Here is a 12,071-nt window from a genome sequence, read left to right as displayed (position 1 = left end):
TCATTTTACTTATATACAGAAATATGTATTGCATTTTAATCGATTTTTTTGTAGATTTCAAAAAACAGCACAGTTCACAAATCTAGTATTTGCAGGCTAAAGTAAAAAACCAACTGGGGGTAAGGTTCTCGTCCAACTATCGTTTTAGTATTTGGTTTCGTTTCCTTTACGCTCTCTCTCTCTCTCTTAGTAGAGGTCGTTCTTTGGTTGCTCCCGTGTCTCGTGTCTAGGCTACTCGTACTTGTCAAAGTAGCGCTTCTTCAGATCCGGCGGATACGTCACGTATATGTAGTGCTCGTTCTGCCCACCACCAATCTCGCTTTGCACAATCTCGTGCGTGGAGGAAGAAGTGCGCAACGATTGCTGCGAGGCGCCCACATGTCGATGACGCGTCTCCAGCGGTCGAGGATGTGTGTTGTAATGACGCGGCGGCTCACCAGCTGCAGCAGCAGCAGCGCTTGCATTGTTAACCACACTTGTGGCTATGGGGCGGCTGGAGCTATTTGTATAGTCGCGTCGGTCTAAAATGTCCTGTGGGTAAACCAGGCTCGTCGAGTGACGATGATGCAATGGCGTGTTGGCGTTGGAGGAGGACGCTCCCACTTGCCGGACGCCTGCCGACGAGGTGGGCGTACCCTGGCTGCCCAGCGACGCTGCCCCCGCTGGACGCTGATCGGCGATGTAGTGTCGCGGACTGTGTCGATGATATTGCACTGGTTCTGGGTACAAATCTCGCGCTGATACCGCTGCCGCCGCCACCTGCTGCTGCTGTTGTTGCGGGTAATACAGCTGTTGTTGCTGCTGCTGTTGGTCCGCGACAGTCCGACCAGGTATCGCGACGCCGTCCAGCTGCTGATGCTGCTGCTGCAACTCGTGCGGATGATGTGTCGCATAGTCGACATGGTAGTGATGATGGGGGGCAGGCATGTAAATGCTGCCTCCGACTGCGGCGCCTGCATAGTGGCTGTTGGCATTGATTGTCGTTTCTTCGGAGCTGAAACAAATGACTTGGGTTTGCTCAATCACAATCTCTCAGGGCCTGCCCGGCTTGGCGAGGCAGCTCAACACTTACTCGAACAGTATCCAAATGATGTAGTAGCAGAAGCAAATTCCCGTCGACAGCACAAATATCAGGATGACAATGAGACCCCAGGGAAAGGCACGTGGTTCCAATGGGCCATCCTCCCAGTACCGATCACAGGTGAGGTACCAGCAGACCGCCTTGTTCATCTCCTCCTCCATCTCCTTGAACGACTGATCCGACATCGACAGCAGCAATCCGCCAATGCAGCCTCTCAGCAGCAATTCACAGCGTGACTTTAGCTTGCTCAGCTCCTCGGGCTTACAGTTGGCACGCACCTTAGCCTGGCCATTAGCTGCTTCTGCTCCTTCGCCATGCGGCGTCTTGGTCGCAGCATTCGGTTGCCCGCTGCCCTCGGCATCGCCGCTGTGTTCCTCGCCCTCCTCATCTGTCTTGTTCTGCTTCGGCTCCGCCTTCGACTTGGACTCTGGCTCAGTGCGCTTTAAGTGCGCTTGACCCAGCTCCTTGAGCTTCATCAGCAGCTTCTCGGCCGCCGACTTGGGCTCCTCGCCAGCAGCTGTTGCCGCTGTTGCTGCTGCCTCAGACTGCTGCGATTGCTCGCGGCTTTGGCTTGGCTTCTCTTGGAGTAATTGACGATTTTGTACTTTGGCGGCACGCGTGGCACTCAATGTGGAAGTTCTACATAAAAGATTTGCCTTGCATTTAACGTACTTTGCACTTTTGTGAAGTATTAAACTCTCACCTTGGTATTAAACTCAAGTAGGCGGCATTCGCTTTGGCCAGTGCGGAGTTCTGACCCAGAGAGTCACCCCAGACTTCGATATCGGTGACGATGTGCTGATCGCCAAACTTGAGGCTGGAAGCGTCCTCCGTTTCGAACACTTCGCAACGCATGATGTCACAAAAGTCGGCCAAGCAAACGGAGTCTTCAGCCTGCCCAAATGGTATTATGACTATCTTCTATAGAATAATGTAGTTATTTCATACCTCATTGATGATGGACTTGTGCCGTGTGTCAAAGTGCAGATCCAGATACTTCTCCTGGTAGAAGCTTTTGCCACAGCGTCTGCATGTCCATTGCGTGGGTCGATCCCGCTGCTTCTCATCCTGTCGCGGTGCAAAGACATCCCTCAAAGGATGCAGCGGACACTCCAAGGGCAGCTTCACCTGTACATCAGATTAGTAAGCAAGTCCTTCAGAATTATTTTGTGAACTCACCTGATGCTTGTCCAGTATGGGCGTCCACTTGGAGCGCACAATCTTGCGCACCAGGCGACTGTTATCTCGCGAGCAGAGTATCTTGATAACGTTCGACGGTGGCCATGGTATCAGCAGCAAAATGAAGATCAAAAGTTGCTTGGATGTCATCAAGCAGTGCGTGGGCAAGTGCAATCTTCTGAAATAGGTCCAAGGCACAATATGACATAGTTTGAATACTCAAGCAGTAAATAAAAGGAAAAGGAGGAGGCGAGGACAAGGACCTAGTGACCAACTGGCCAATTAATTAAGGGTACGGCCCCTTGGCACGGCACAATACAGACACGCAACCTGAAGCCGGCTGAAGCGTTTACCCGTTTTCCCTTTTGATACCCTTCAGCCAGAAAGGTATAAGGGAATGTTGTTTACTTTGAATATAAATCTAAGTTATTTATTTTGGATTTAAGTAAAATGTACTGTGAAGTAAATATTGAAATTAAATTGACCTTTAAAATTCGATTTTTAATTTTCTAAAAATATGTATTTTGAAAAATCTACAGGGTATCTTAAAGTCGAGCACACACACGACCGAAGCTTTCTTATTTTGTTTTTGGGTCAATTCGTGTAAAAGGGGCAGCGCAGCAGAGAAAATCGATAAAAGAGCGCAACTCTGTGGGCGGAGAGGGGGAAGGCAAAAATGTAAAAGGATGAAATGGATGAGCAGGGGAGGGGAAAGAAGGAAGTTACTGCTACTCAGTGGCGAAAAGATTTTTGCAATTTTCTATTGGGGCTTGGCGACTCACCTCGAATTGTTTTGGTTAATCAGGCGACATTCATCATCTATTTGCGCTTTTTACTTGCTGCTGCTGTTTTCTGCTACGAAGGCTGTGAAAAATGTTGCTCTTGAATTTTTAATGCGAATTGTGCGACGCTGCTTTTGAGGTTAAGTGTTCGTGTAACGGTTCTCCAATTAGAGGGCGTATTTTTAAATGCCAACAGCGTTTAGATTTGTGCAATACAAATGAATTATAATTTTCGGTGAACTGAATTTGTTTTTTGTCGATTTTTTATAAATAAAATGCTGCAGCGCTGTTTCCGCCTTACGTTCGCACTGCTGAAAACTTTCAACGCTCTGTCACGCACTTTTCTTTGCCAGGCGCGCTCTCTCTCGCTCTCACTCTCTCCGCCTTATTGTCCTGCGCCACCATGCACAGCTGTTCACAGCGTTGCCACATGCACCAAATAAAAAGACCATACTTTGCCAGGCGTGGGCCTTCTTATTGTCCTGCGCCATGCACAGCTGTCCGCAGCGCTGCCACATGTGCAAAGAAAAAGCTGCGCTTAAACTACTACAACGAACACATTAAACTTATTAACTAAATTCATGACTTAAAATGTTTTAATTATAATTTCTAGATTTTCTTTTATTTTAGCATTTTTTTCTGTTCTTGTTTCCTGTTCATGTTGCTGTTGTGGCGACTTGTTGGCACGCCTCCAAAATTGATTTAGTTCAGTTTCTCTAGACTATAGTTATAGTTATAGCAAAGTCTTCTTCACACATCTACAATAAATACATCTACTTAAAGTACAGCCCAAGTGAGAATCATTCACAGCCCGTTGTAGACGCGATTTATGGACGACTGTGCGAGTATCTTCTTAAGAGCTGCAAGAGAAGCGAAGGGATTAAGCTTTGATTATCACATTTATCGTTTTTGAAACTCACCTTCCTTGTCCTCCTCGGTCAGATCCTGCTTGGGGAACTCCACGTCAAAGGTGATGTAGAGATTGCCCGTAAGATTGTTGTTCTCAAAGTTCGGCATGCCTTCGCCCTTCTTCCTTATGCGAGCTCCTGGCCACGTGATCTTCTCCCGCGTCACGCCCACCAGGTGTCCATCCAGATGTTTGATCTCCATGCTGAAGCCAACAAGGGCATCCTGCAGACTAATTGTGACATTCGTATACAGATCGTCGCCCTTGCGAAGGAACCGAGCATGCGGCATTTGCTGCACACGCACAATCAAATCTCCCGGCTCGCCATCGATGTGTGGTTCACCCTCGGCCACAAAGCGCGTCTCCTGACCATCGACCATTCCCTGCTCCACCTCTATTTCCAGTGTACGCTCCTCATTGACCAGCTTCACATTGGGACATTCGTCGCACACCGTTTGCTGTATCATTTGGAAGCGTCCAGGTCCCAGATTGCGAGTAACCATCTCCTGACGACAGTTGCATTTGCGGGTGCCGGAGGCTGGTTTCATAACCGGCTTGTTGCGCACAATTTCCACAAAATTGCCTGAGTATAGCTCCTCCAGCGACACAAACATGTTCATTACAATGTCAGCGCCTCGGGGCGTATCCTGATGATGATGATCATTGCCAAAGGGGAAACCAAAGTCTCCAAAAAATGAAGCAAACGGATCGCCACCGTGATCCATCATGCCCTCCTTCTTCAGACACTCCTCGCCACAGCGATCGTAAGTCTTGCGTTTGTCAGCATTCGAGAGGACTTCGTAGGCGGCGCCCAAGTCCTGGAACTTGGTGGATGCATCTGGATCATCTTTGTTCTTATCCGGATGCAATTCCTTGGCCAGACGACGATACGCCTTCTTTATCTCGTTTGTGTTGGCGTTGCGCTTCACGTTCAGTATCTTGTAGAAGTCTCTGCCCGCCGCCTGCGCTTCGTCCAGCAGTAGGCAGAAGAGCGCCGCCAGTTGAACGAGCAGCAAGCACTTGATTAGCTGCATGTTTCCTTATTTATTTTAGTATTATATGCTACGTGGTTAATGATTTGCGTTAGAGTACGATTGATTCAATCGCACATTATTATCTTGGCTTATCTTTTAATGAATGAAGCAAAAGCGAGCGCACGTCGAAAATAACACGACGACTGGCAAAAAATCAAAAGCAAAAGCTAACTGCGTTTGTGTGTGTGAGTCGTGGTTGCCGTTGATTGGTCAGAGCCGGCGTGGCAGTGCTGCCACCCTGCCAACACAAACAACTCAGCTGTTCGCTTGTGCAGTATTTTAACGGTCACACTGGTAGCCGGTTTTCAAATAGCAAAAATGGCAATAATATTGGTTTGGTATAAAAGTACGAATGGCGGTGCTCGTTCGTTGCATTTGTTTTTTGTTAAAAAATTACTGTGAGAAGACTCTCGCATAGGTACAATACAGCGCAGCATGTACTTTTTCAAATACGTACCAATAACAAATGAGATTACGTTAAAAATATGCAAACATACCAGGGGCTTTATGTAGGTTGGTATATTTTAGAAAATCCACTTACGGTCACGTCATAACACAGGGTACCAAATAAAACAGCTTTAAAAAAGCTTCATTGAAAACAATATTCTACAAAAATAATTTGTTTGTGCTGCGCTGTCAAAAGAGTTACATCTGCTGCCTCCAGCGTTCATTTGGGAGTAACTAAAGTGCCTTGTACAACAGCTGTGTCTGCTTTCTTTGCCGAGATAACGGCGCGAATCAAACACAACAGAAGCAGACTGTGATTAAGTGCAATAATAACAGTACATTAGTACTAGCAATAAGCAGTGCGACAAAGATACCCAGACGCTCAGTCTGTATGCGCAGTTAACAAAGAGGTGAGTAATTAATGGCATTTAGCATGCCTCGGTGATGTGCAATAAACACAGCGAACTTTGTTGTCACTACATGACTCACGCTAAGCTTGACTTCAAGTGCAGTCCCATTGAAACAGGGTGGAACGCTATCACAGGGTGCATTGCTATCTGAAACGGACATAGTTCTCAGCCTGAATCATGATCAATAATTATCAGAGGCAGCAGAAGAACAAAGAACTTGTTGCTAATTGTTGCATTTAAGAATGATACGGACTTTAGCTATTACATTACTATTATGATAGATTAGGATTAGCCATTATCGTTTATCGCTAAATGTCTATTTATACTGTATACGTTCGTGATATACAGTGGATCGCAGCTTATTTCGTGCAGTCGCAAACTGAAAGTTTCAACCTCCACTGCTACTAAACCACTAAAGATATTTCAAAAATTTAAATGAAGGTTGGTAAAGCAGAATTTGTAGATTTGAAATTAATAAGAAAAAATTTCTTAATTACAAAAGTAAAACATTGAGATAAAAAAAAAATTTTTTTGGGCTTTTTTTATGCCGCAGCTTATTTCGTGCAGACATTTTATATAGACGAAATTCTAACTTTTTTGACTAGAATATTAAGTTTTCACGCCAGATTTGGTATTTTTGGTAGTTAAACTAAAAGATTTAATGAGTATTTTAACATTTGAGACATTGAAATACGAAAATTTTGGGGAATTTCAAACAAGGCACCTCGAACAACTATTAAACAACGAGAATTAGTTCTCAAATATTTTAAAGATGGGAACAGCCAGCGTGCTATTGCGGAGAAGGTTTCACTAAGCTTTAGCACTGTACAATATATAATTTAGCGCTTTATTCGTGAAAATCGGGTGGAAAATAAAGGTCAAAATGCACCAAATACAATTTTTTGCGAACAAGAGGAGCGTCGTATAGTAAGAAAAGTTAAACAAAATCTGAAGCTATCGCCTCCAAAATTGGCTGTGGAGATAGAGGATTAAATGGGCAAGAAGTGTAGCCCGGATTCAGTGAGCCGGGTCCTGCACGAACACAACTTTTATGCTCGAGTAGTTCGAAAAAAAATAATTTCTTAACAAGAAAAATCGGGACTACCGCTTACATCTCGCTCGGGAACACATCCGTCATCCGATTTCCTTTTGGGAAGACGTCATCTTTGAGATGAATCAAAATCTAACATATGCGGCTCGGATGGGCGTCAATATGTTTGGCGGAGACCAAATATCGAGCTAGATCCCGAACACCTAAAACCAACAGTTAAGCATGGTGGGGGTCACGTTATGGTTTGGGCCTGTATGTCGGCCTCTGGAGTCGGTAGCCTGTTTTTATTGATAGTATAATGGACACCAATCAATATCTTTCAATATTGAAGGAAAACCTTCTCCAAAGTGCCGAGAAAGTGAGCATACGCGATTGTTTTCGGTTCTACCAGGACAACGACCCAAAGCATAAGGCTGGATTTGTGAAGACCTGGCTCGTCTGGAACTGTCCACACTTTGTGCAAGCACCAGCACAAGTACGAGATTTAAATGTGATAAAAAATCTATGGTAAATTTTGGACTTGGCTATTCGGAAATGACAGTTTTCGATTAAAAACGATTTAAAATCTGCTTTGCTTGAAGAATGGCAAAAAATTTCAGTCGAAACGACCAAAAAATTGGTATCGTCAATGGAAACCCGTCTGAAGGCTGTCCTAAAGCAGAGAGGAGGCAACACAAAATATTAGGCTAATTTTTCGAATTTTTAAATAAAAATTCTTGAAGTGCACGAAATAAGCTGCGGCATAAAAAAAGCCCAAATTTTTTTTTTTTTTTATCTCAATGTTTTACTTTTATAATTAAGAAATTTTTTCTTTTTAATTTCAAATCTACAAATTCTGCTTTACCAACCTTCATTTAAATTTTTGAAATATCTTTAGTGGTTTAGTAGCAGTGGAGGTTGAAACTTTCAGTTTGCGACTGCACGAAATAAGCTGCGATCCACTGTACGAGCCGCTGTAATCAGTGAATGCCTCCTGCCGTGCTAATCTTATCACGGCTATAAATAATAAAGTCGCTTCCTTGGTTTACCCGTACCCCCTGGACCGGTACAAGTTGACCTAGAAGCCTTGCCTAGAGTTCACAACACACCCATTTCAGGCAGGTCGCCTGGACTGGAATATAATTGACTGTACAATCAATGCCTAAACTAGATAGAAGGCTGAAATTTAAACACAACATTTGTATTACTTCTAATATTTATAAGAAAATAATACTGTCCAAAATTCCCCTAGCTAATACATGTATGTATGTATAAACACTTTCTATGGTTATCTTATAGATATGGCTGTCAGTCAATTGACTTCCTGACTTAACTATCACTTTATACCCTAAACTATGAAACCTAGAAGCCTGCAATTTGAACACAGCGTAGTTATACACATCTCCAAAATACCCTCTATAACTTATTGCAAAGTGGGTTGAAAGTTCGTATATTAAAGCGTACTTTAGTCTTATCCTATGAATGACAAGTGTAGCCAGCATATTGAACAATCTGTAGCCTTAGCCTGTATCCACAATCACTTGCAGCCGTTAAGTATATGCACTTCAGATTAGCTGGCTTAGAGTTTGCTGATTAGCCTTTCCATAGATTGCCTCATTCAAATAGGCAAGCTATAGCTATCGTCGCTACAGTAGCTGCTTGGATTTGGCAGCGTTCACTGTAGCTCACAGCACGCGCAAGAGCAGCCAAATAAGTGCCACTAAGCAGCAATAGGAAGAGCAGCAACAACAGCCATTAACTAGTTAGTAAGTACTTAAGCTTGTACGCAAGTTTCGGTGCTAATCGCAGCACCGACGAGTGCACGACGGATGTGTCCATCTGCAGATATGATAAATGCTATTTAAATTCGATTCTAATCGCCAACTTTAAGTGCGTTGTATTGCCAGATAAGCAGCCAGCTGCCAAGGGGGCAATTGTTTTTAGTTGGATTGTCCCAAATAAAACTGGTGTCCAAAATAGGTGTATTAAAATTCCGCGATAATCTTTGGCTAGATTAGATTTACGACTGTGCTAACATTGTATAACCATTTCGCTACAATTTTCCTACTATTTCCAGATGCAACATATCCTCTAGTGCGTCCATTTCATCATGTGTTGCAAGTGTTGTGGCGAAACGCAGCGCAAGAGCTGGGTCTTTGGCATTGGATCAGTGTTCACCCTATTGGGTATTCTCCTTGTCGTGCTGTGGCCCAATTTGGCTGACAAGCTAGTGGAAAATGTAAGTAGTGAAATTCCCAATTACCTTTTCCATCATAAATTCACGTGTATATTTTGCAGGGCTTGAAGCTGGAACCCGGCACCGACACCTACGACAGCTGGCTAGAGGCTCCAATTCCCATTTACCTGAAGTTCTACATGTTCAACTGGACCAATCCAGAGGATATACGCAATCCCGATATCAAACCGCACTTCGATGAAGTGGGTCCTTATGTGTTCCTCGAGAAACACAAGAAGGAGAACTACACGTTCTATGACAATGCCACCGTCTCGTACTATGAGCGTCGCACCTGGTTCTTTGATGAGGAGCGTTCCAACGGAAAACTGACGGATATGATTACCGCTGCGCATGCTATCACAGCAACTGTGGCGGATGAGATGCGTCACATGCCAAAGTTCGTGAAGAAAATCATCAACTTTATGATGAATCACGAGGGCGGAACTTTGTATACGACGAAACCGTTGCACGAATGGATTTTCGATGGCTATCAGGATGATCTGACGGATTTCCTAAATCTGTTCAACACCTCGAAGATTGATATTCCCTACACACGCTTCGGCTGGCTGGCAGATCGCAATGGTTCGTTGGAGTACGACGGACTCTTCACTATTCACACAGGAACCGATGACATCTCGAATGTGGGTCGCTTGACGCATTGGAACGAAAAGAACGAGACTGGTTTCTATCCGGCACCCTGCGGCAATGTCAACGGAACCACGGGAGATCTGTTTCCACCGCGACTCGATACAGAGGGCGAGATTACCATCTTTGCCACGGATGCGTGTCGTTTTATGAATCTGCGGCCGGAGGGTACGTTGCAGGTGCATGGTCTGACCGCCACACGTTGGGTGGGCACCGAGGAGACGCTGGACTCGGGAGAGAACTATCCTAATCAGCAGTGCTTCTGCGATCCGCGACTCGAAGAGTGCCCCAAGACGGGCGTGGTCGAGTGCAAGGCGTGTCGCGATAAGGCGCCTATTTACTCTTCCTTCCCGCACTTTTATCTCGCTGACGAATCCTATTTGAATGCCGTGAGTGGTTTGAAACCCGACAAGGAAAAGCACGAGTTCGTCATGGCCGTGGAGCCCACAATAGGTGTGCCATTGCAAGTGCACGGCAGGATTCAGATCAACATGATGATTGAGCCGGATGATGACTACGAGTAAGTGACGAAATTAGCTTTTGTTTAAACTCTGATCTCATTGGTTTGCTTTTTGCAGCATTTATCGTGGCGTGCCAAAGGTGTTGATGCCCATGTTTTGGTTCGATCAGTATGCCGAGCTGAGCTCCGAGCTGGCCTCCACAGCCAGGGTAAGCAGAAATTAAAATGTTCTTTAGAATAATGAGTTACTAATTCGCATTCTTCGCTTCCTCATAGCTGGCCATCAACCTTGCCGACTATGGTGTTTACTTTGGCATCGCATGCATTGTATTTGGCAGCATCTTCCTGGTCACGGGCATCGCGTTGACCATCACCAAGCGCTGGGTGCGTCGCCCCGAAGTTGATGACGAGGACATTCTGACCACCGACTAAATGTATTTGTGGCCATTTTAGCTTGTAATCCAATCATAGCCAAAGTGCCAGAACCAGTTAGTTGTTAATCCGAAGCTAGTTCATTTGTTGATTTGTTTGTTAACAATTCATGTTTCAAAATATGTGATACACCACTACACTTCAATTGTTATATTCGAGTGCACAGTGTGCACTTTCAGCAGCATTCCTCCTTTGAGATTCTTCTGTGCAATTAGTATACATCTCAGTTTTGTAATAAGAACGATAATAATACTACTACTACTACTAATAATAATAATGATAACACAACACTTATTAATCATGATTTTTACTCAATTTTATATAGTATAGTATATAGTACATACACGTATAGTAGTCATATAATCTATATGGATATGCGTTTTGCTATAGCTCTATACTATATGGCCGATTTTGATATCATATAGCTACGTGTGCCTGTGTTTGTGCGTGTGTGTGTGTATGCGGGTTATACAGAATGCGCATGTATTTTTGGAGTGTGACACTTGTTGCTTAGCCATAGGCTTTTAACTTGGAAAAACCTACGCAAGCTTTTGTGAAAAACACTACCACAATGATACATACACATACTTATACAATGGACACACATATACAAACAGAAGCACACAGAGCAGAAGGGGGTTAATATATAAACATAATATGCATCAAAATCATCAACTTAAAAATGAAATTCAAGGGGTAAAAAATAATAATCGTGAATCGATGTGGGATAATTGGTAATCGGTAAACATAATCATATAAATCCAAATCGAAATCATAATAATAAAAACAGAAGCGTCAACGCTCACTCGTTATTATAGTAAATTCCAATATCGATACAAATACAATATGGAATGGAAAATAATTAAACAAACGGTGGGGCAAGGCCTAGGCAATTACATATACATATACATATATATACGATATTAATAATGGCATTACGAGGGCGCGCACTCTCTCTCTCTCTCTCTCTTTTTAAGATTCATTTAGTTCCATGGACAACTGCAGATTGATCCAAACAAGTTCCAAACTGCAGCGATCGTTCAGCAAAGCGCAAAGAGAGCTAGAGTGAACTCGGCTCTCTTAGCGCCTTGCAATGTGTGTGTGTGTGTATGGTGTGTGCGTGCGTTTCATAAATGCGGAATGTGGGCGCTCTCTTAATGCGAGTGTCTACATGCTAAAAAAAATTTGCATAGTTGTTCATTTTGTCTTGTTGTTGCTGACTATTCGTTAGTTGTAAAATATATAAGTTTTAGTTGTAAAAAAAAAATAAAAAATCAATCACAGTTGTTTTGGGCGGAAATAGTTAGTTTTCGATATCGTTTTTTTTTGTTTTGTTTTGTTTTTTAAGTAGTAATCGCAACTGGCCTAGCTAAGTGGTAAAGCCAAGGAGGCCACTCTCACTGGTTTGCTATTAAGTCTAGTGTTTGT

The 12,071-nt window shown here is 43.7% G+C and overlaps 3 protein-coding genes across 5 annotated transcripts; 1 reads left to right on the top strand and 2 right to left on the bottom strand.

Moving 5' to 3' along the window:
* LOC117565651 (uncharacterized) lies at window positions 1–3,506 on the bottom strand. Of its 3 annotated transcripts, none has more exons than XM_034244863.2 (6): window positions 3,043–3,506; window positions 2,261–2,438; window positions 2,030–2,209; window positions 1,785–1,975; window positions 1,073–1,720; window positions 1–994 (listed from the first exon to the last, which is right to left on the bottom strand). In XM_034244863.2, the coding sequence occupies exons 2-6, from the start codon at window positions 2,408–2,410 to the stop codon at window positions 232–234; spliced, it is 1,932 nt and encodes a 643-aa protein (XP_034100754.1). In that variant the 5' UTR covers window positions 2,411–2,438; window positions 3,043–3,506; the 3' UTR covers window positions 1–231. The 3 variants fall into 3 exon arrangements, with proteins under 3 accessions (XP_034100754.1, XP_034100755.1, XP_051857886.1); XM_034244864.2 differs by having other exon boundaries at window positions 2,261–2,435; XM_052001926.1 differs by lacking the exon at window positions 3,043–3,506 and having other exon boundaries at window positions 2,261–2,664.
* A 114-nt stretch (window positions 3,507–3,620) lies between these two features.
* On the bottom strand, window positions 3,621–5,157 carry LOC117565653 (dnaJ homolog shv). The gene is made up of 2 exons (XM_034244871.2): window positions 3,963–5,157; window positions 3,621–3,902 (listed from the first exon to the last, which is right to left on the bottom strand). Exons 1-2 carry the CDS (start codon window positions 4,981–4,983, stop codon window positions 3,847–3,849), a joined length of 1,077 nt encoding a protein of 358 aa, XP_034100762.1. The 5' UTR covers window positions 4,984–5,157; the 3' UTR covers window positions 3,621–3,846.
* A 389-nt stretch (window positions 5,158–5,546) lies between these two features.
* LOC117565652 (protein croquemort) lies at window positions 5,547–10,941 on the top strand. Its single transcript, XM_034244866.2, has 5 exons — window positions 5,547–5,840; window positions 8,948–9,109; window positions 9,169–10,271; window positions 10,330–10,420; window positions 10,488–10,941. Exons 2-5 carry the CDS (start codon window positions 8,981–8,983, stop codon window positions 10,641–10,643), a joined length of 1,479 nt encoding a protein of 492 aa, XP_034100757.1. The 5' UTR covers window positions 5,547–5,840; window positions 8,948–8,980; the 3' UTR covers window positions 10,644–10,941.
* Window positions 10,942–12,071: the final 1,130 nt, after the last annotated feature.

This window comes from Drosophila albomicans, chromosome 2L, assembly GCF_009650485.2.
Source record: "Drosophila albomicans strain 15112-1751.03 chromosome 2L, ASM965048v2, whole genome shotgun sequence".
Lineage (NCBI taxonomy): Eukaryota > Metazoa > Arthropoda > Insecta > Diptera > Drosophilidae > Drosophila > Drosophila albomicans.
Note: the sequence above shows the minus strand (reverse complement) of the source record. Positions and strands in the feature narration are given on the sequence as shown.

Bases quoted from the DNA above. Each gene is read 5' to 3' on its own strand.
- LOC117565653 (XM_034244871.2), bottom strand. From the start codon at position 4,983: ATGCAGCTAATCAAGTGCTTGCTGCTCGTTCAACTGGCGGCGCTCTTC. The intron at 3,903-3,962 runs GTGAGTTTCAAA...CTTCTCTTGCAG, and splicing joins GACCGAGGAGGACAAGGAAG to CTCTTAAGAAGATACTCGCA.
- LOC117565651 (XM_034244863.2), bottom strand. From the start codon at position 2,410: ATGACATCCAAGCAACTTTTGATCTTCATTTTGCTGCTGATACCATGG. The intron at 2,210-2,260 runs GTGAGTTCACAA...TCTGATGTACAG, and splicing joins CCATACTGGACAAGCATCAG to GTGAAGCTGCCCTTGGAGTG. The intron at 1,976-2,029 runs GTATGAAATAAC...CCATTTGGGCAG, and splicing joins ACAAGTCCATCATCAATGAG to GCTGAAGACTCCGTTTGCTT.
- LOC117565652 (XM_034244866.2), top strand. From the start codon at position 8,981: ATGTGTTGCAAGTGTTGTGGCGAAACGCAGCGCAAGAGCTGGGTCTTT. The intron at 9,110-9,168 runs GTAAGTAGTGAA...TATATTTTGCAG, and splicing joins CTGACAAGCTAGTGGAAAAT to GGCTTGAAGCTGGAACCCGG. The intron at 10,421-10,487 runs GTAAGCAGAAAT...GCTTCCTCATAG, and splicing joins AGCTGGCCTCCACAGCCAGG to CTGGCCATCAACCTTGCCGA.